The sequence below is a fragment of the Ahaetulla prasina genome, chromosome 3 (assembly GCF_028640845.1).
Source record: "Ahaetulla prasina isolate Xishuangbanna chromosome 3, ASM2864084v1, whole genome shotgun sequence".
NCBI classification, from domain to species: Eukaryota; Metazoa; Chordata; class Lepidosauria; order Squamata; family Colubridae; genus Ahaetulla; species Ahaetulla prasina.
This window is the reverse complement of record NC_080541.1, coordinates 44558639-44582906: the sequence shown is the minus strand read 5'-3', so window position 1 is coordinate 44582906 and position 24268 is coordinate 44558639. Positions and strand designations below refer to the sequence as shown.

Below are 24268 nucleotides of genomic sequence, written 5' to 3'. Positions count from 1 at the left end.
GACCTTTTTGACATTCTACAAAAGTGAAATATATATTTTACATGTCTAATAATCAAAAGTAAACTCATGAAGATTAAGATGGTATGCTGAAATATGTCTTTTTCATAGAATCTGAGCTTTGGCATTAGTGTTGTAAATCTTTCAAGATTCCAACATTCAGTATACATCAAAGCTATTAACCTCTGTCTGATCTGTTTATATGACTAGCAGAACCTTACAATGATTACCAATAGTGATTCATGACAGAACATTTCCTTGAATCAAAGTAGTTATCAAGCTTGATTATGTGTATTTATGTACCCAGAAGATGTTAATTACTTCCAATGTTATACTGAGAAATATTGATAGGTTTTTTATGTGTGTGCACATGTATATCTGTGAGCGTGTGTCTGAATTTATATACAGTAGCCAATAGTATTTATCCAGTGTTTACAGCCATTGTAAATATAGATTGTCAATTCTGTTGATAGTCAAGGTTCCTGGAATCTTATTGAGAAAGTGACAATTGAAAGCTTCTCATTCTCTACTCATACCTTGTTGTATTCATAAATGTAGTGGTAAATGAAGAGTGAGAAACAAAAGTGTAAACAACTATTTTAAATAAAAGATTGGAACAAATATAGTCAAGATAGAAGGGTAACTTTTCCATTAAGATAAGCTAAATTAGGATTTGGTGATGCCATGCCACCCTAAAATAATGTGTTTGTGTGACCTCCTTACTTAATTTGAGACCCAACACTATGTGACAAGTTGAGGTCCCGTTCTTGCCTCAGCTCCTGCCAATCTAGCAGTTTGAAAGCATGCAAATGCAAAAAGATAAATAGGTACCACTTCAGTGGGAAGGTAACAGTATTTAACCACATTTATATTAGTTAGACCAAAAGCAGATCAAGTTTATAATTCTTTATAAACCATCATTTGTCAGAACTTGCTATTTTGTGCTCTTATTGAAATATTTATCACCAGAAAGGTGAAGCTGGACCCAGTATTTATCATATAACGAAGTCAGTTCAGAATACCTAATTAAGTACAAAGGTACTTAATGCTAACAAACATTTTCCGCATAGTCCGGAGATAATCGCATGCATCATATCATGTCATTCATCGTAGAACACTATTACATTCCAAATCTTTGATCCATAGTGTATAAAATCATGTGATCAGCCTAGTTGTTAAATAAAAAGTGAGAGTTTCAGGAAAGAGGTGGAACTGTATCCTTTAGCTTTTTTAATTGCTACATTATATTGCTATTAAGTAATATTCCTCATTACAATATTTCAGCACAAACATGAGGCAGATTGGGAGAAGGGATTGTATACATATTACAGCAAAGAAAATTTGATGGCATGGGAAATCATTTCCCTTCCCTTTTTTATATACAAATTATAAGCATATGTTCTTGATACACTTGGCAACCCCATATGTCTAATGTATTCATAGAGTGTTCCACCGGAGACGGTTTTTATTTTAAGTAACCTACTGTTGCAATGATTAATAATTTATCCATGGACATTCTGACCAATGACCATATCCTGGCCATAACTGCATTTTCCACTTTTCCTAGGAATTAAGGACTCAGTGACAAAAATCAGAGGTATCAGGAGTGAAAGTCAAAAGCCTGCTATGATAGTTTGTCCAGTCTCTACACAAGCTACTTCCTCTTATTCTTATTATTAGATGAATAGTTTCTGCTTCTAAAAAAAACAATGTGCTAACCATTCTAGGAAATCCAAAGTCCTTTGGGAAGGTTTCACAGAAAAACAAGTTGTTAATTTTATTATGTGTTGAGAGAAACAACTATGAACAGGAACTGATGCAAAAATACTATTTTGCTCAGTGCTGGCTGTGTTTTTTTGATACAATTCAATTCTTTTAATAGAGCCAGAGACAAATCTTCCTGCTTAGAAAATGATAAACCAGAACCTTTAGAACCAAAGGTTCTTTATTAACAAATTTTATTTTAAAGGAAACCAATTAGTGTATTTTCCCTTTTATGTTACAATAGAAGAGGAGGAGGAGGAAGAAGATGCTACAGAAGGGAAAACACCAGATGAAATTCACACTGAATCATCAGGTGAAGAAGATGAAATATCTGAACAAGCATCATATCAGCAACTTCAACAGGATATTGCATTGAAAGACACACTAGCAGTATCTCAGAGTAATCTAGCACCATCATTACCTTCTAACCCACTAACTAATACTCCTACCACAGCTAAACAGGTAACTAATATTCTCATATCAGTTATGTTAAATATTTTATCACTTTATTAATCCGAATAGAATAGAATAGAATAGAATAGAATAGAATAGAATAGAATAGAATAGAATAGAATAGAATAGAATAGAATAGAATAGAATAGAATTGAATTTTTTATTGGCCAACTGTGATTGGACACACAAGGAATTTGTCTTGGTGCACAAGCTCTCAGTGTACATAAAAGAAAAGATACGTTTATCAAGAATCATAAGATACAACACTTAATGATAGTCATAGGGTACAAATAAGCAATCAGGAAACAATCAATATCAATATAAATCATAAAGATACAAGCAACAAAGTTATAGTCATACAGTCATAAGTGGAAGGAGATGGGTGATGGTAACGATGAGAAGATTAATAGTAGTGCAGACTTAGTAAATAGTTTGACAGTGTTGAGGGAATTATTTGTTTAGCAGAGTGATGGCGTTTTGGGAAAAAACTGTTCTTGTGTCTAGTTGTTCTGGTGTGCAGTGCTCTGTAGTGTCGTTTTGAGGGGGCGGGAGTTGAAACAGTTTATGTCTAGGATGTGAGGAGTCTGAAAATATTTTCACAGCTCTTTTTGACTCGTGCAGTATACAGATCCTCAATGGAAGGCAGATTGGTAGCAATTGGTTTTTCTGCAGTTCTAATTATCCTCTGAAGTCTGTGTCTGTCTTGTTGGGTTGCAGAACCAAACCAGACAGTTATAGAGGTGCAGATCACAGAATCAATAATTCCTCGGTAAAACTGTATCAGCAGCTCCTTGGGCAGTTTGAGCTTTCTGAGTTGGCGCAGAAAGAACATTCTTTGTTGTGCTTTTTTGATGACATTTTTGATATTAGCTGTCCATTTTAGATCTTTTTTATTTATTTATTTATTTTGTCACAACAGTATATATAAGCATAAGCATGAAAATAACTATATAATATATAAGCATATATATAAGCATAAGTATGTAATAACTATATTAATTGGATATAATGAAAGGAAACAATAGGACAGGAACGGTAGGCATGTTTGTGCTCTTATGTACACCTTACAGACCTCTTAGGAATAGGGTGAGGTCAATAGTAGACAGTTTTTGGTTAAAGCTTTGGGATTTTGAGAAGAGACCACAGAGTCAGGTAGTGTGTTCCAAGTATTAATAACTCTGTTACAGAAGTCATATTTTCTGCAATCAAGATTGAAGCGGTTAACATTAAGTTTAAATCTATTGTTTGCTCTTGTATTGTTGTGATTGAAGCTGAAGTAATCTTTAACAGGAAGGACATTGCAATAGATGATTCTATGAGTTAAACACAGGTCCTGTCGAAGGCGGAGGAGTTCTAAGTTTTCTAAACCCAAGATTTCAAGTCTGGTGGCATAAGGTATTTTGTTGTATTCAGAGGAGTGGAGAACTCCTCTTGTAAAATATTTCTAGACACGTTCAATTGTATTGATGTCTGAAATGTGGTATGGGTTCCAGACAGGCGAGCTGTATTCAAGAATTGGTCTAGCAAATGGTTTATAAGCTCTGGTTAGTAGTGTAGTGTTTCTGGAGAAGAAGCTATGTAAGATTAGGTTTACAACTCTTAAAGCCTTTTTTACAATGTAATTGCAGTGGGCTTTGGCACTTAGATCATTAGATATGAAAACTTCAAGATCTTTAACAGGGTGGGGGTCATCTGTAAGGTAATGTCCATCGAGTTTGTATTTAGTGTTTAGATTCTTTTTTCCAATATGTAAGACAGAGCATTTGCTGGTTGAGATTTGGAGTTGCCAAGTTTTTGACCATTCTGACACAAAGTCATATCTTGCGATATGGTAGAACCTAGAAATTCGAAATTCTCTACTGTTGATACTGTGTTGTCTAGTATTGTAAGAGGTGGAAGTATGGAAGGATTTTTTTTAAAGTCTACCACCATTTCTAGGTTTTGAGTGTGTTCAGTTCCAGATTGTTCCAGCTGCACTACATGGCTAGTTGTATGCGGATTCATCATTGTCTCGAATGAGACCGAATACTGTTGTGTAATCTGCAAACTTCAGTAGTTTAACAGATGGATCATTGGGGATGCAGTTATTGGTATACAGAGAGAAGAGAAGTGGGGAGAGCACACAGCTGGGGTGGGGGCTGTGCTAATTGTACAGATATCTGATGTGATTCTGCTTAGCTTCACCTGCCGCTTCCTGTTTGTTAGGAAGCTTATGATCCACTTACAAGTGTGTTCAGGTACCTGTAGCTGGTTTAGCTTAGTTAGAAGAGTGTCTGGAATGATGGTATTGAATGCTGAACTAAAGTCTACAAAGAGGAGCCTTGTGTAGGTCTTTGAAGATTCAAGATGTTGTAGGATGTAGTGCAGAGCCATATTAACAGCATCATCTGTTGATCTATTTGCTCGGTATACAAACTGCAAGGGGTCTAACAGCAGATCCGTGATGGTTTTCAAGTGGGACAGCACTAGCCTTTCAAAGGTTTTCATGACTACAGATGTTAGAGCAATTGGTCTGTAGTCATTCAGTTCCTTGATAGTGGGCTTCTTCGGCACTGGGATGATAGTAGAGCATTTGAAGCAAGAAGGAACATTATTAATTAAATATGCTGATTTATTAGGTCAGTCTTCCCCAATTTTTGGTACTTTGAGTGTGTTGGTCTACAACTTCTAGAATTTTCTTGCTCTTTGGTAAATCTGGGAATTGTCAGTCAACATATTCTTAACCTGAAGGTTGCAGTAGGTAAAGAGATCAGTGAAAACTTGGAAACTTTGTCTAGAGCAAGTAGAACGGCTTTCTGCATACAGAAGGCCACCGTTGGATGCAGCCCTTAAAATTTTACTTAGAGCACACTAAAAAAAATCCAATAGCAATAGAAAATAAACCTCCCCTACTTTAAAAGTATTCAGTACTTTTAAAACTATAATTCCTGTTAATGTCATCTTAAAGTAAAGCCGTAATCTATTGCCTAGAACAAATAAAACAACAGAGGGTTTAAAAAGTAACATTATGTAAAATAAAGCTAACATAATAATAATTAATAAAACAACTAGTAGAATTCAGAATTTAACAAAAAGAATAAAAACCTAAGTGTTTCTTTGTTACTTTGGCTGCAGATGGTGTATTTAACAACCACTACCAAGCTGAGTTTACTGTTTCCTTAGTATGAACTTTAATTACCCACTGCTGAGTTAAAAGTGTTATCCCTCATCCTTAAATTGGCAGAAAATTATACTGGCTTGACCTTGACTGTTCCCATTACCGATTCCTGTCCTGTCTATTTCTTCTGTTTCAAATCACTGAAGTCACCTGCATTCCTTGCATGTAATGGGAAGTGATAGCTAGCAGATTTTACTTTTTTTTAAAAAAATGTCTTTATTAAATTTCAAAACCAAACATTAAAATATAAACTAACATAAAAGGAAAAATAGAGAGAGAATAACAGGACAAGTTAAAAAGGGGGGGGGAGCCTATCAAATAAATATATAACAATAGTGACCCTCAACCTTTTTCAGTAGAGATAATAATACAATACAACAATTTCTAAGTTTAAATAAATAATACCAGTACTTAAAAATACTAAAATACTAATACTTAACATTATAAAGAACCAATATTCATAATATATTATTCACTTAATTTTAATCTAAGATATTGTATATTGTCAATAAGAATAATCATATAATTATAAAGCCACAATATTTCTCTGGTCACAAATTTTACACTCTTGAGGTTGCCCTTGTGTAGTGTTGGAATAAGGTAGAAAGCACTCATTGATAGGGCCTACATAAAGCAAACTTCATGGAGAGACAACAGAAAAAGATGTTGCCAGGACATGTTTGTGTCATGTGTTGTGTTCTGTTCTGTTATGGTTGGGGATAAGTATGGAAAAGCCCTAAGATCTGCTGCACTTTTCAGTAATCAAAAAGCATAGTTTAGAATATCAAGTATAGAAAACTAAAAGATAAGTTTTCATGATGCTGCCCTTTCAGAGAGAAAAATGGGAAGAGATGGAGGTAAAAAAAACCCACCTCAAATAATTTACATTCTTTTTTTTTTCTTGTTTTAATCTTTCCTACTAAGGATGAAATTGTACATACTACCACAGCACAGCCAGCAGGACTAGTAGAAACTGGACTACAGTCAAATGGAGAGTCATCCGATCCCTTGTTCTACCCTAGTTGGTATAAAGCATCACCACGACAAACAAGCAATTCAAATCCAGCTCTATTGACCGAGAGTAGGCAGGTAGGGCCTTCCATTCCTGTAGAAGTGAATGTCAAGAAGACAGAGGCTCCAGAAGCAGCTTCTGCAAATACAAATTCTGCTGTGTGTGGTAAGGAAGTTAACCCATCTACAGATACTTCAAAGGTTAGTATTATTCTTTGAATATGTTGCATTCAACCACAATTTTCTATGAAATAGTACCTCTAAGAAGGAAATTATGTTAGTTCCTTGTTAACTCTAATATATGCCAGTTCAGCCACATAGAATTCCAATGAAATCTTAAAAGTAAATTGGAGAAGGAAGGCTACATTCTTAAACATAGACATAGACACCATTTTGTAAATGTTTACATCAAGTGCAATATATAGTACTTATATATACTAGCTTTCAAAACCTAGTGCAGACTTTCTTGATGTAATATCCCTAAAAATACCAAGAGATACAAGGAACTGTCATTTGAAACCACTAGAAGACATGGGCATTCACAAGAGGGGACAATGTCATCAGATGTATCATGATATCAGTGTGCAATTGATGCCAGCATTGTGATTTGTGTCTTTCATACAATGGTGCATATGACATTGTTGCTTATTGTGCAATACCTTTACTGGACAGCATTATTTTGGGATTAGCTGACTAGGCAATTTCCTCACTCATAATTTATAGTGCCATTGAAATACCTCTGTGCATACATATAAGCAGTAAACACAACACTAGGTGAATGACTGGCCAATGCTACAAAGTTTTAATAAAGAAGTGTCCCTAATCAAACACGTTACAAAAACTTACATATATTAGCTTCACTCTCCAAGGCACATTATTAGCAACCATTGTTGCATAGCTCTTTTGCAAACGAACTCCAGATTAGGGGTAACTTCCCCCATCCCCCAGCCCTGTACCAAAGAAGCTTGCCTTTCCAATGCCACTCTTAGGTCTCTGGTTTCCACTATTGTCTGGGACCAATTTGCATCACTTTTAGAAAGGAGACAGTTTTAAGCTGCTCCTCTGTTATGCTTGGGCAAGAACTGAAGTTGCAACAGCAAGAAGGAAGATCTAGAGTATGTCTTGATTATAAGGTCTCCATTGAAATGCTTGCCTTGGGAATTGCCTGATAGTTCTGACTACAGAAGCCAGTTTTATTGCAGTCTATGTGAAACATAATATATATATGTGTGTGTGTGTGATCCTATCAATCAAGGTAATATGTATTGCAGACTAAAACATGGCTGTGATCTCAAGAATGTGCAAATGGTTCTATGAAATCGACAGATCTTTAAATATGAATTTGAGAAATACTGCGTTCTAGGCAGCCATCCTCTCTCCAGAAAATCCTACACAGGAAAATTATATGGAAATTCTAGAAAAAATGATCTCCATATTGAGGAGCTGTGGTTCTGCAGTGGTTAGAATGCAGCGTTCTAACTCTGTCCATAGCCAGGAGTTTGATCCTGGACAGCTCAGCCTTCCATCCTTCCGAGGTTGGTTAAATGAGGATCAGATAGTTGGGGACAATATACTTGTAAACCACTTAAAGTACTGCAAAGCACTATAGAGCAGCATATAAGTCTAAGTGCTTATATTGATAAAAAGCTATCTCAATAAAAGCTTTGAAAACAATTATAAGATTATGCAAAAAGGCAGATGAAAAGCAAAGATATATAATTCAAATTCGTGGTATTCATGAAAATACCAAAACAAATTTTCATTTGAATCATGTGTTTATGTTTAAATTAGACAAATTAAGTAACTTTGCCCTGCTGAGAATGTATCATGAATTCCAGTTGTGCAATCATGTTAATCACGCAACTGGAAAATACTTGCTTAATTCTTTTCACATTTTATATTATTTATATCATGACAGTTGAAACCTCATTTTCTTTCCTATCGTTAGTAGCAATTAAAAAAAACACAATGAGCTTTAAATCAGATATGTAGAAAGTAGTAAGAACATAGGTGGGATCTGGATATGTGCTTAACCACATATCATTCCACAAGAAGAAGAAGAAAAGGATGTAGCTTTCACCAGTTCCTTATATTGTTTGCAATTCACTGGACTACTAAAATACTGCGCTGGAGACTTTCTCACCCTCTAAAACACTGTAGAAAGTACTTCTGGAACTGAACAGAGCTTTAGCTGATCCTGCACTAAGTAGGGAGTTGCCTTAGATATCCTCTGATATACCGTTCCATTATAGTATATGATTCTGTAAAAAAAAAATTTTTTTGTAAAACATGCTTCCCCATCATTTTCCTCAAATGGACAGCCTCCCTTGGATTCAGAGGAAGGAATAATTTTAATTGTCAAATTGGCATGTTTGGATCTAACCTCATGAAATAATTCTTGATATTAAGAGAAAATCACTCTGAGTTCATAGGGCTTTATTTCAGAAAAGAAATTATTGATTCAAGTGTAATTTAGCACATTTGCAAATGTATGGTAATGCCTGTGACACTGATGGTATCTGAAAATCATGACTTAATAAAATCAGCTGCACTTGTGATCAAAAGTTAACATTCTTCACTAATTCCAAACAAATCTCCTTATGTAGTTCTCAGATAAGAGAATTATGCTAAAACAAAGTTTCAAACTCTGTTTGCAGTTACTAAATTATCATAAACTCATTTTTGTATGGGTGAAAATCTTGAGACCTATTACTTTAAATGATTCACTAGCAGTTCATTTATGTAGTGCAGATAAAGATTAAGTTAAAATATAATTCAGCAGCCACATCTTTAATCTTATCTGTTTGCATCATTATACTTCATGCCAGAGGATTTCAGAGGCAGGAATAGAGCAGACCACCAAGGTCACCACTATGGATAGCCTCTGGTTGAAACAACAACACCTGTCCAGCTATGTCTGCTACCATTGCTGAACACGGTTCTCTTGCCCAAAACAAAGGTGTTTTGTTCCTCCAGATCTACCAAGAGTATTGAAAGCAGAGCCGGAATAGCTCAGGCTGTAAGGAGCCTGTTATTAGAACACAGTAGCCTGCAATTACTGCAGGTTCAAGCCCGGCCCAAGGTTGACTCAGCCTTCCATCCTTTATAAGGTAGGTAAAATGAGGACCCAGATTGTTGGGGGGGCAATAAGTTGACTTTGTAAATATACAAATAGAATGAAACTATTGCCTTATACATTGTAAGCCGCCCTGAGTCTTCGGAGAAGGGCGGGATATAAATGTAAAAAAAAAAAAACCTTACTTGCCTGGCCCTAAGACACACTTGTGTCAGTACATTTTGACAATGAAGTGGCTAGCCACTATGCTGCTGGTGGACATCTGGTCTCCTCAGAGTGGGTCACTGACAGCAGCTTTTGCCCCAAATAGCCTGCTTTCAGGTACAGCCCCTTTACTGTATTGAATTTACTTTTATTTATTTATTTACTGATTAAATGTATATGCTGCCCATCTCACTATCCAAGTGAAACTGGGCAGCTTAAAATGTAGCGTAGTATATTATTATGCATCTTATTGGTGCTTATGAAATTGCCATATAAATGTGTTAGGATCCTGTCATTGCAAAGCTCTGAATCAAGATCCTACTGAGGTCAGAACTGGGAGTCACACAGAGCTAGGAGGAACTTTTTGTCAGGGAGGAAGCCATTTGTCTGTTCAGAAGGCCCACCTTATCAGTGGATTCAGACTATAAGCCAAAACCAAACAAATCACAATATGTGTCATTTCAGTTAACTTGAGGCTCTGTCAATGGCATGTCCCCTACTGCAGGGGTGTCCAACCTTGGCAACTTTAAGCCTGACGGACTTCAACTCCCAGAATCCTGCAGCTAGCTTTGCTGGCGGGGGAATTCTGGGAGTTGAAGTCTGCCAGGCTTAAAGTTGCCAAGGTTGAAGACCCCTGCCTTACTGAGTCAACTCATTCTTATTCAGAAAGCTCACCCTAATCACTGCTGGGCACCTCACTCTGTGCCAGCATTTTAATTTCTTTAGCTCAACTTGGGGCAGGCAAAGACTGAATAAGATATTCTAAGTCGGGGGTCTTTATTGTTGCCTGACATTTCAGTTTGTACGTGCTTCTTACAAGGACTAATCTGGCACAAAGTTTACTTGATATTGCTTGTATAACCACCTGGCATTTTAAAAACTGGGATCAATGTATACTGAGAGTGGAATGTCTTCTTCACCTGGCTCAACAGTTATGAGCAGATGATTTTGGTGACATTAGTGAAATCATGTTTTATTATTTCCTCACAGGGGTTGACATTCTGCATATCAGTTTTGGCTTTTCTTATCTTACTGCACCATATCTGGAATCAGATTCAGTACATGGTTTTTACTTTGAGGGGTAGGAACTGTTTTGTTTTATCTCAACTAACAGCACCAGTCTTTACTCTAGCAATGCCTGCAGGTAGTTTAAGAAACAAAGATCCCATTTGTTCATCTAAAAGGACCATACTATCATGTCATTAATGCTATAAAGCTTTTCCTCCTCATCTTTCCCTCCTCTGAAATGTTATCCTGGATGTTACACCGCATGATTAAAAAATGACAGCTTGTAGTGAAAGAAAGAAAAAAAGATCTTGGAGCTCCCATATTAATCCCATATATTTCAGCATTTCTGGAGATGTTTAAAATTGTGGATGTAACAAGGCGTAATTTCAACATAAATAAGCACCTTAATGATTGCCCATCCCAAATGTATGCAAATTATTCTCAGCAGAGAAGCCCCAAGAAGCAACATTATTTGTCCCTAATAACCATCTATTTATTTCAGAACAAAAAGAAGGGACCACATGATTTAAAACTATGACTAGGTTCACACATCACACTAACTATATTATGGTGAACCCAACCAACATGTCCTTGCTCCCTGATTTTAAATCTAATCTTCTCCTTAGTATAATCATTTACTATAAGTAGGAGGTTTCCTATCAAGGGGAAGTATAAAAATGTTGTCCTTTGCATGCATTTCACATTCCCATATGTATGCCACCTGATTTCTCTCCAAATTTTATAGATCAGCTTTCTGTTATAATAACCATTAAATCATTTTGTTGATATACTTTACTGATTTTTCATTGGAAATTGGAGATCAGCTTATGTGGGATTTTCTGACAGTCTCCCATTCAAATATTAACCAGCCTAGACATCTGTGCAACATCACAACACACAGAGAAAAGGGACAGAACTTGCAACACAATACTGAAACACTGCTATGTGACTCTGTCCTACCTTGCCAGTCAGATGTTGTGATTGCCAGGACAGGTCCCTGAAGAAACTAACATTCTGTTTTATGGCAAGAATTGAGTAGAATAAATTCCTTCAGATGCTCTTTGATGCTGATATTTGGTGGCTTGGTCCATTTTTTAAAAGATTAGGAAATCTAGATGGAGGGGGGTTTTCGACCGTGTCCTTCATTTTTTAAAAAAACCTTCATGCATTTAAGTAACTAGTTTTGTCCCAAAGGTGCTTTTTCAAGAGGCAACTGGTCTTTCTGGTTTTTCTTTGAAGTCATTTCACTTCTCATCCAAGAAGCTTCTTCAGTTCTGACTTCTTCAGTTGCCTCTTGAAAAAGCACTCTTGGGACAATCATGACCTGGATGACTGAGAATCTCCATAGACATTTAACTAGTTTTACTAAATAATCTTTGCAGGGTTGCTAAATATTTATCATTATTTGGTAGTCTTTTGGCTAGTCCTAACGATGGTACTATTTTATTATTACCAAATGATTTTCATGTACCTGAGCAACAAAATATTTTGAAATCTTTATAGCATTTCAGAATTTTATTGTGCTACAGTATTGCTATTATGGATTCAGTTCAACTTGCATTAATATTTTGTGCTCCTTTTCAGTTTTTGCAAATTTTGGACTTTCTAATGATAGATGGAGAGTGGAGAAGGAAGGAGGGAGGGAGAGGGGGGAGAAAAAGATATCTTCCAAAATGCAACTTTTGTGTGATTTTTATATACATATATATGTGTGTGTGTGTGTGTGTGTGTGTGTGTGTGTGTGTGTGTGTGTAGGTCTTTGGTTGTTCGGGTTTTCTCCCGTGTAAAATTGGAAGTGTCTTGGCGACATTTCGACGAAGTCTCATTCGTCATCTTCAGGCTTCAGCTTCGTGCTTCTGGGAGCAATGTGTGATCGCAGCTGTTTCTTCCTTTTAACTGCTAGTGGGGGTTTGAACTGATTGGGTGGGAGCTTGGCTGTGCTCTGATTGGATGGGATTCTCTGATTGGATGGGGTGTGTCCTGTTTGGGTGGGGGCTTGGTTGTGCTCAGTTTAGTCTGAGTTGCAGGGGGATTTGAGCTGGTGAGCTGCATAGCTGTTGTTTGGCTTTGTGGTCGTACTACATCTTGGGGTTATTTTTGTGCTCTGGGTTTTTTTTTGTGCTCTGGGGTTTTTTTTGTGCTCTGGTTGGCTGAGGGGGTTTCCTGTTTGGGTGGGGCACAAGCCCCCACCCAAACAGGACACACCCCCAGCCAACCAGAGCACACAAAAAAAACCCATCCAATCAGAGCACAGCCAAGCTCCCACCCATTCAGTTCAAACCCCCACTAGCAGTTAAAAAGGAAGGAACAGCTGCAATCACACATTGCTCCCAGAAGCACGAAGCTGAAGCCTGAAGATGACGAATGAGACTTCGTCGAAACGTCACCAAGACACTTCCAATTTTACACGGGAGAAAACCCGGATAACCAAAGACCTACATATATATATACACCTTCATAATCTGGCCACACGGGAAAGAAAAACTTGACAACTTCCTCACACACCTCAATAGCCTACACCCCAAAATACAGTTCACCATGGAAACAGAAGTTAATAACCAACTTCCCTTCCTGGATGTCTTAGTCTACAGAAAACCCAATGGCTCCCTAGGACATACCATCTACCAGAAGAAAACACACACAAACCGCTATCTGCACGCACTCTCACACCACCACCCAGCACAGATCAACTCCGTAGCCAAGACACTCATCTCCAGAACAAAATGCTTAGCTGATGAACAACACCTAAAACCCGAACTAGACACTCTCACTAACGTACTAACATCCAATGGATTCCAAACAAATAAGATTACCAAGCTAATCCAAAAGAACCCCCACTAAAATCCAAGACAGAGAACAAGAAAACGGCACAGCCCTCCTCCCATATATAAAAGGCACCACAGACAGAATCAGCAAGATCCTCCACAAACACAACATCAAGACAGCATTCTGCACAAACAGAAAAATATCCACCATCCTAAGAAACCCCAAAGACAAAATTGAGTTAGAAAATCAAGGAGTATATGAAATCCCATGCACCGCCTGCCCCACCACATACATTGGACAAACCAACAGAAGAATAAGTGCACGATTGAAGAACACAAGAACTCATTCAACAAAGAGGAACCACCTTCTTCCCTGGTCCAACCCTTTAAAGTCACAGGACATGATATTGACTTTAAAAAGACCAGAACTATCGCCAAAACTGAACACTTTAACAACAGAATAATCAGAGAAGCCATTGAGATAGAAAAACGCCCACACAGCATGAACAAACGAGATGACACCTCCCGCCTACCAGCCATTTGGAAACCCGCCCTTATTGACAAACGAGTCCCTAACACGAGGAATGACACCAGACCCACACTCACGAGGTCCACACAGGATGTCACCACCACACATCCACCCAGAAAGCAGACCCAAACCCACACTGATCATGAAGCACGACCAAGGACCAGAAGCCAGACCGCAGCTGCAACATGAGCCATTTCAAACCCCTCCAATCCATTCATGCAGCAGACTGACACCTACTATGAAGATGTAGCACGACCACAAAGCCAAACAACAGCTATGCAGCTCACCAGCTCAAATCCCCCTGCAGCACAGACTAGACTGAGCACAACCAAGCCCCCACCCAAACAGGACACACCCCCAGCCAATCAGAGCACAACCCCCCCCATCCAATCAGACCACAGCCAAGCTCCCACCCATTCAGTTCAAACCCCACTAGCAGTTAAAAGGAAGGAACAGCTGCAATCACACATTGCTCCCAGAAGCACGGTTGAAGCCTGAAGATGACGAATGAGACTTCGAAACGTCGCCAAGACACTTCCAATTTTACACGGGAGAAAACCCGGATAACCAAGACCTACATATATATATATATATATATATATATATATATATATATATATATATATATATATATATATATATATATATATATATATATATATATATATATATATATATGTTTTCTGAGGTTTTCACGGTGTTTGTATATAGGTCTTTGGTTGTTCGGGTTTTCTCCGTGTAAAATTGGAAGTGTCTTGGCGACATTTCGACGAAGTCTCATTCGTCATCTTCAGGCTTCAGCCGTGCTTCTTGCTGCCAGAAGCACGGTTGAAGCCTGAAGATGACGAATGAGACTTCGAAACGTCGCCAAGACACTTCCAATTTTACACGGGAGAAAACCCGAACAACCAAAGACCTATATATATATATATATATATATATACATGCAGGTTTTGGTATGTTCGGGTCTTTTCCCGTGTAAGATTGGAAGTATTTAGGCAACGTTTCGATGTGATCTCACTCATCACCTTCAGGCTTTCGCTTTGTTCTTATGTGAGCAAAGTGTGGATTTTAACTGCTGTTTCTCTATAAATACTGGTGGGGGGGTGTTTTTTGAATTGCAGGCCTAGCTGTTGCAAGCTGATTGGTTGGCTGTGTTGCTACATATTGATTGGTTAATGGAGTTTTTTGAATAGCTGGCCTAGCTGTTTCAAGTAGATTGGTTGGCTGTGTTGCTAATTGGTTAATGGGATTGATGTTTGTGTGGGGAGTAGTATTTTGGAGCCTGGTCTGGTTCCGAGTTCGAGGTCTTGTCATGTGTGGATGTTTGTGTGGGAAATAGCATTTTGGACTCTGGTCTGGTTCCAAGTTCGAGGTCCTGTCGTGTGTTGGTGTCAATTTTTGTAGCTGGGATTCGTTTCTTGACTAGTGCTAGTTTCCAGATGTTTGGTAAGCGGGAGGTATCGTCACGTTTATTTATGTTATGGGGGTGTTTCTCTATTTCTATGGCTTCCATAATTATTCTCTGTAATAGTGTTCAGTTTTGGAGATTAATTTGGTTCCTTCAAAATCAATGTTTCAATCAAATCAAATCAAATCAAAATCAATCCACCCTCTATAGAGAAGGGGGAGAAAAAGATATCTTCCAAAATGCAACATTTGTGTGAGATATATATAGATATAGATATATAGATATATATATACACATACATACATACATACATACATACATACATACATATATATGTTGTTTTTGGTAGTTGCGAAGTCGTGTCCGACCCATCACGACCCCATGGACAACATTCCTCCAGGCCTTCCTGTCCTCTACCATCCTCTGGAGTCCATTTAAACTCATGCCTACTGCTTCAGTGACTCCGTCCAGCCACCTCATTCTCTGTCGTCCCCTTCTTCTTTTGCCCTCAATCTTTCCCAGCATTAGGCTCTTCTCCAGTGAGTCCTTCTTTCTCATTAGGTGGCCAAAGTATTTCAGTTTCATCTTTAGGATCTGGCCTTCTAAAGAGCAGTCAGGGTTGATCTCCTCTAGAACCGACTTGTTTGTTCACCTTGCAGTCCAAGGGACTCGCAGGAGTCTTCTCCAGCACCAGAGTTCAAAGGCCTCAATTCTTTGGCGCTCAGCCTTTCTTATGGTCCAACCTTCACAGCCATACATTGCAACTGGGAAAACCATAACTTTGACTATACGCACCTTTGTTGGCAGGGTGATGTCTCTGCTTTTTAGTATGCTGTCTAGATTTGCCATAGCTTTCCTCCCCAGGAGCAAGCGTCTTTTAATTTCTTGGCTGCAGTCCCCATCTGCGGTGATCTTGGAGCCCAGGAAAATAAAATCTGTCACTACCTCCATTTCTTCACCATCTATCTGCCAGGAATTGAAAGGGACGGATGCCATGATTTTAGTTTTCTTAATGTTGAGTTTCAAGCCAACTTTTGCACTCTCCTCCTTCACCCGCATCAAGAGACTCTTTAGATAGATAGATAGATAGATAGATAGATAGATAGATAGATAGATAGATAGATAGATAGATAGATAGATAGATAGATAGATAGATATAGCTAGATAGATATAGATATAGATATATATTCTCTTCTATTGGAGCTATGTTTTTTCTGAGTTTATTCATAAAGTTACATGTCTAGGAATGTATTATTCCATGTCTCATGGTGATATAGCCAAGTCTAACTGATTGATTGACTTGTTAAGAGCAATGGAAGTGCTAGTTGTAAAACTCCTAGATACAGGTTTTTGTAACTGTCTGCATAGTTAACAATATTAGATGCATTTAATGGCATGTTTGTTAAGCTCTTATGTTAACTGTTGGAAGAGATCAAATTATGTTACAGAGGTTTTAAACATGTCTTTTGCAAAGGGATCTCTATATAAGCATTTCCTTATATAGATCTCTATATATAAGCATTTCCAAACCTACTAAAATTATAAAGCAAATTATACAAACAGGAAGCAGCAGGTGAAGCTAAGCAAGATCACATCAAATACCTGTACAATTAGCACAGGGGCCCCCCAAGGCTGTGTGCTCTCCCCACTTCTCTTCTCTCTGTATACCAATGACTGCATCTCCAATGATCCATCTGTTAAGCTACTGAAGTTCGCAGATGACACAACAGTGATTGGTCTCATTCGAGACAATGACAAATCCGCATATAGACGAGAGGTCGAACGACTAGCCTTGTGGTGCAACCAAAACAATCTGGAACTGAACACACTCAAAACCGTAGAAATGGTGGTAGACTTTAGGAAAAACCCTTCCATACTTCCACCTCTCACAATACTTGACAACACAGTATCAACAGTAGAAACCTTCAAATTTCTGGGTTCTATCATATCGCAAGATCTCAAATGGACAGCTAACATCAAAACATCATTAAAAAAGGACAACAAAGAATGTTCTTTCTGCGCCAACTCAGTAAGCTCAAACTGCCCAAGGAGCTGCTGATCCAATTCTACAGAGGAATTATTGAGTCTGTCATTTGCACCTCTATAACTGTCTGGTTCGGTTCTGCAACCCAACAAGAAAAACACAGACTTCAGAGGATAATTAGAACTGCAGAAAAAATAATTGCTACCAACTTGCCTTCCATTGAGGACCTGTATACTGCACGAATCAAGAAGAGGGCCGTGAAAATATTTGCAGATCCCTCGCATCCTGGACATAAACTGTTTCAACTCCTACCCTCAAAACGACGCTATAGAGCACTGCACACCAGAACAACTAGACACAAGAACAGTTTTTTCCCGAAGGCCATCACTCTGCTAAACAAATAATTCCCTCAACACTGTCAGACTATTTACTGAATCTGCACTACTATTAATCGTTTCATAGTTCCCATCACCAATCTCTTTCCACTTATGACTGTATGACTATAACTTGTTGCTGGCAATCCTTATGATTTATATTGATATATTGATCATCAATTGTGTTGTAAATGTTGTACCTTGATGAACGTATCTTTTCTTGTATGTACACTGAGAGCATATGCACCAAGACAAATTCCTTGTGTGTCCAATCACATTTGGCCAATAAAAAATTCTATTCTATTCTATTCTATTCTATTCTATTCTATTCTATTCTATTCTATTCTATTCTACATTCATTTAAAAAGTTAATATGAAACAGTTAATTCTATCAGAGCTGTGGTTCTATTTATGGTTCACGTCACTTTTATCTTCATAACAACCACTTTTTTGTTACAATTAACTGTCCAACAAGGAAACTAATTTGTTTAGTGTTGTTTTCTGTTTTACTGTAAGTATTCACCATTCTAATTCCATCTTCCCATCACCATTTTTCCCTTGGTCATATAGCATAGTAGATATTTACCACAGTTGCAAAATGGATATTTTATTTGGAATTAACATTTTAAAAATGTGTGACTAAGAGATGGAGAATGCCAAATGTCAAAGGAATCAACTTTATGCTAAATCTCAGACAACTGTTAACTGTGGGGTTGTACTTCAAGTGCATGCTGGCTAATAAGATCATTAAAAGAAAGGACTGAAAGATCAGGCAGTGAATTAATACCATGCTACATTTGAGTTTCAAGAGATAAATTGTGATTATATTTTTTTAAAATTCTAAATTGCAGGCTCTCGATTCCAAAGTCAGCTCAAATAAGTTCACTGTTTTAATGAACATTTTAGAGTTCAATTTTAAAAGAAGCTTTTAGTACTTCAACCTTTCCAGACTTAATCCATGAAAAAGTGTTTTATGACAGCTTTATCTTTTTTGCATATAAAAAATAAATAAAGAACCCTTTTAAAACTCTGGTTGCTTTTAAGAGTGTCGGTAGAAGTAAAGCTTCATGAAAGTCTGTTTTAAAATAAATAACACAGTAACACTACGCTGTATGGTTTTGAAGTTAAGCCATAAATTTTGTGACAATTAAGTATAGCAGGATCCCTACCAGTATTTTATAGCTTCTTCAGTATCCCTGAACTATCAGTGTGCTGATCTAACAATGACAAGCTTTATATTCCCTCAGCAATATTTTGGTGATGCAAGGAAACACTCTAAATTGTTAGTAGAGAAACAATCTAAAGTAACGTTATGTTCCTTCTTCAGTAGATACTTAAATCAAAAATCTGGGTCCCTCTTTAAAATGGAGCTCCCTTTCATTTTCAATTTTCTTCTTATCTCCAGAGGCAGAGTTGGTCATTCCATGATGGAATGGAATACCTTATTTCAAGCTTTAAGGTGCACGCTGCATTTTACGTAAAAATGGTAAAATCTATTTAACTATAATAATCTTTACTCAATCTTTAAAAGAACAACATAAAGAGGTAATTATGGCCTATTCCCCACAACAAGCAGAGGAGGGATAAAGAATAGAGTTCACTTAACATTTGCCTGGTTTATTTGCACCCTAAGCTTTTTTTTCAGTTCTACATGTAGTTTGAAAGTTGGGGTTGTTTTCACTACAGACAGTAAGGGAAGTAATGGGAAAAAAGACATTTACAGAAAATAACTTTTCTATTTCTCTAATCCAATTGCCCCTCTGAAGGTTTTCTGTTTTTGAAAAAATAGTCACATGTTGGTGCTTACTTTTCAACATAATGTAGCATGTCTTTTAAATCTGGAAGTTTATTCCTGAGTTTTTTTGTTTTTTTTAATTTAGTCTTCACTTCTGATTTCTGGAAATTGTTCATATGATTCAATAACACCAGTGAAAAGCTGTTGCAAAGACAAAACATTTTGTAACATTTCAAGGCAATGGTGTTGCTGAAATTAATTTTGTCAGTGATTCCTTCCTTTAGCATTTAATAGTTACCTCCACAGACTATGAGTCACAGCATACCTTCCGGCATCTGAGTTTAGAACTTTTTTAGTAATTTTACTCAGAATAATGGAAGAAAGGGATTTCCTCCTAAAATGAAATTGCAGCCAGGCTGACCTTGCTTTGTTATTTTATTTCATTGAAATCTGAAAAATGTTGAATTCTGGTCTCTGTTAAATTGCTTCCTTAAAATAGCCTGTCATCTCCTAAATTACTTGTAAAAATAATATAATGTAACAATAACAAGTCTCCTTTTTTAATACCACATTTTCCCTCAGAAATTTTGCCTTAAAATCAGTTGTATGTGGGTACAAGCAATGCACATTGTCCCCCTTTGGCCTACTCTCCACTTTTTATGTCATTAGTCAGGCAGCTGTTTTATTGTGGTACGCTTATATTTTCAAGTATTCCAGGCTCATTTATTCATTTGTCATTTCCTTTGGGATGTTTCTGCTTCAGTTTCATCCATATTTGCTGGATATTGTCAGTGACTTTACCTACCTTCCTGCCTCCCTCCCTCCCTTCCTTCTTTCCTAGCTCTCTTCGTTCCCCCTCTGGGTTATACATATAATACAACTTGGGTAGGGAAAACAAGTCAATTAGACCAGCTTGTTTTTTAGGAAGACATTAGCAATAAGTACTTATAATTAACCTTTTGGCACATATTTTTACTTTGCTATTTTTATATTTGAATGCAAGTCAATTGTCTTTGGGTATTCACTCAAATGGTTATAAAGACTTAGGGCATCCTTTTTTCTGATCACAAAGAGCTTTTGTATATTAAAACTATTCCTTTCTTCCGGACAAATTTTGCCATTTTTAGGCTATTTCACATTGTTTGAACACTGGTGATTGTACCTCTAAAATCCTGCTTATTCCTCCTGTTCACAATAGATTACAATAAAACATTTTGGTTTATTTATTTGTTTATTTTATTTGTATGGCTATCTACATATGATGTACATATTAAATCCAAATCCAAAGCATCAAGAATAACAAAAATAAATAAATAAATAAAACAACTATCATCACAGTGCAAAGCATTAATAATTTGAAATACTTACTTGAAAATTTCTGAACGTAGACATCATTAAAAAAACCAAGCTTTTAGCAAATGGAGGGAAATGTATAGGCAGCATGAGAAGGGATTTGTTATGCTTAATTTTGCTCCTCAGTCATCAGTGGTACTGAAAAGGGGAAATCAGATCATATTGATCATGCTCTCCAATTCCTTTATTATATAGCCATCCACAATGGACCAAGTATAGCTATTAAGTACATGTAGTCCTCAACTTACAACAATTTTTTTACCATCCGAAGTTACAATAGCACTGAAAAGAATGACTTGTGACCATCTTTTACACTTACAACCATTGCAGCATCCTTGTGGTCACTAAATTCAGACACTTGGCAACTGATTAATATTGAGGACAGTTCCAGTGTCCTGGGCTCCTGTCATCACTTTTTGCAAGCAAAGTCAATGGAGAAGCCAGACTCACTGAACAGCCGTGTTATTAACTGAACAACTGCAGCGATTCACTTAAGAACTGTGGTAAGAATGGTTTTAAAACGGGGCAAAACTCACATTACAAATGTCTCCCTTAGGAACAAAAATTTTGGGCTCAATTGTGGTCAATCGAGGACTATCTGTATGTTATTATGTCTCCTGCAAGGAGAGTGGGAGAGAAGAGTCCAAAGTTAGAGGAGACTTCCGTTTCAAAGCTTTGCTACCTTTGTGGAACAGGGGAACAGGGGAAGGAATAGTTTACTTTGTCTCCCTTTTAACTGTTTGTCTCTCTTTGGTTGTGGTGCATATTTCAGGAGTGTGTGACCGAGTCGTAGAAAGTCATAGATTCTGTAGATCCAAGTCTTTCTTAACTCGTCCTGTAACTTGAATCACTTCTCCTTATCTCTTTCAGCAAGAACTTGAGAGCAAAAAAAAATTCTCAGGCATTTGGAAGGAAGTTTTTCTTTAAGATAGGAATTATTTTCTCCCCCTCATTCTTTAATGGGTAATTTGGACATTTCAAAAAGTTCATGGAACATCTCCCAGGGGCCTTTACACCACAAGACTGCAGCCTTAATCAACTATCTTATGTTATTATCCATTCTGAACATAACTGCTGAGCATGGGTACAGTTCTTGCATTTCTCATCTAGCAATATTCAAATCAGAATAAGAGAGGGGCGAGAGCACAACTCAGACAAATGAGATCAAAAGTTACAAATAACTGGAAATTAGAGAAGAGAGAAATCAATGTACAGTGTACGGTGAACCCTTTCCAACTATTATGAGATTTCAAGAAATAAGAATGTGAGCACTGATGTCTCAACAAGATGCTCTATTTACAGAGCTCTTACAACATTGGGCTGATGTCCACAGCATATACAGTGTCTCTGTGGTTGTTATGTGTCCCTCCTAGAATATTTTAAACATCTCAACTCAGTCATTCATTCATGATCAAATGATCCCTGCATCCAAACGCAACAAATTATTCAGTCTTTGTTATTTGATCCAATGAATCCATGGTACAAACTCTGCTCTGAGTCATAATCTGAAATGGTAATGGGTCTCATTCATCAGGCCCTTTCAGAGAGCAATCTATATTTTAAAGTGCTGTCTGCTTCCTAAGTGGCAGACTTAGACTTTGTTCTGCGTCACTGCAGGAATATCTGCCCTTCTTTTCTTCAATGAGAGAAAGTTTCTTCCTGAAGCTCTTTGCAGTTTACTTCATACAATACAAAAACCTCTTAATGTACATTACACAACAAGCCAGTAATCCACCAATTAGTCCACATTATTTTTATGGCAATTGATTTGCCAATAGTGTCTCGGCATATTCTGTAAAATAGTTAATGAGCATAGACTACAACGGGAAGAATAATTCAGTTTTGATTTGTCAAAAATCAACAGTAAAGACCTGTTTGAAAATAAGTGGATACAGTTAATTGGCATGTTTAAATTATTGCAGTGCTAAAGAATTAACTTTTATCAGTGTAGATTTATCAGTAAAGTTAAATATACATAACTGAATTTATTTCTAGACATTTTGTCAGACTAAAAATATGAATATGTGCAGGTAGTCCTTAACTTACAAACACAAGCTCAAAATTTCTGTTGCTACACAAGACAGTTGTTAAGTGAGTTTTACCCCATTTCACAACCTTTCCTGACGTAGTTATTAAGTGAACTTTTGTTAAGTTAGTAACATGATTGTTAAATGTATCTGGCTTCCCCATTGACTTTGCTTGTCAGAAAGTTTCAAAGGTGATCACATGACCCCGGGACACTGCAACAAAGGTGCCAGTTGCCAAGCATCTGAATTTTGATCGTATGACCATGGGGATGCTGCAATAATTGTTAGTGCGAAAAATGGTCATAAGTCACTTTTTTAGTACTGTTGTAACTTCAGATGGTCAATAAAGCAATGGTTGTAAGTCAAGGATTATCTGTAATATAAAATTATACTCCCTGTTCATCTTCCCACAATGTATCAAAAGCATATGATTTAGTCTTTTACTTAATTCTGGATGGGAGCAAAAAACAATCTAGCAATTGAGGGATTTATTTGTTTCATCTGAAATTGCTTAGAGAGCACACCAATCAACTAGAGACTGAATCTGTCTGGTTCCCTTTGGATACAGTGTGCAAAGCATAAGGCAGTGGAAGGAAGCAGTGCATAATGGCAAACTACAACATGGTCATGGGAACAATTCAACTCTTTGCTCTCCTCCCAAACTCCCTTTCCAAAATGGAAGTCATCTCTATGTGGCAAGATGTCCCTGGGGGATCAGTGTATTTATTTCATAGATACAATATACAGGATACAGTATGATTATTAACAGAAATATTCAAAATTTCATTTTAACGACTATATAGTACGTTGAGCTGGATTAGGGATGCAATAAATTGTACCATTTTCAGGTGGCCTCCATGGGATTTTTCACATTATGCAGTCTTTCTTAAGAATTCTATTCCAAGAAAAGAAAAGAAAAGAAAAAGATTTCTCCATTAGTTTAAGTTTCCTAAAGAATGCTTGACATTATATCCTTCAGGGAACTTACCCAGCCTACACACAAAGAGGAACACTGAATTCATTTGCTCTGAACTATTTTTGGAATTGTTAAGGTTGTGTGAAATAAACAGCATTACATTATCCTTTTGCCGCATGGCTCTAATTGTAATAGAATGAAAATCTATTTTGGTGAGACAGTCAGTCCCCATGAGTGCGAGAAGTTCACGACCAACCACCTTGCTGAGAATTGAACAGCTAATCTCATGATGGATGGAGTTTGCTGGTGCATATTTTACCTGCCTACAGTTATGTAGTTGAACAATTCATTTCATAAGAAAAGAATTTTAGTTGGCTTCTAGAGAATTAAAAATAGGCATAAGGAAAGAAATCTTTGAGCCTCTAACTATATTGTTTCGATAAAAGTTGAGAGCTATAGAAAGTTCTACTGAAGCAAGGATAGTACATTGCGATATAAACAGAA

At 37.1% G+C, this 24268-nt stretch overlaps 1 protein-coding gene across 3 annotated transcripts in view; it reads left to right on the top strand.

Moving 5' to 3' along the window:
- TRIM55 (tripartite motif containing 55) overlaps nucleotides 1–24268 on the top strand; it is a 48880-nt gene that overhangs the window by 15247 nt on the left and 9365 nt on the right. The window contains exons 8-10 of one of the 3 annotated variants that reach the window (XM_058177770.1): nucleotides 2006–2223; nucleotides 6296–6583; nucleotides 10653–10743. In XM_058177770.1, coding sequence (XP_058033753.1) covers nucleotides 2006–2223; nucleotides 6296–6583; nucleotides 10653–10743 — 597 coding nt within the window. Of the gene's footprint in view, nucleotides 1–2005; nucleotides 2224–6295; nucleotides 6584–10652; nucleotides 10744–16938; nucleotides 17334–24268 lie in introns of those variants that run through there. The other 2 variants (XM_058177771.1, XM_058177769.1) reach the window with 2 other exon arrangements.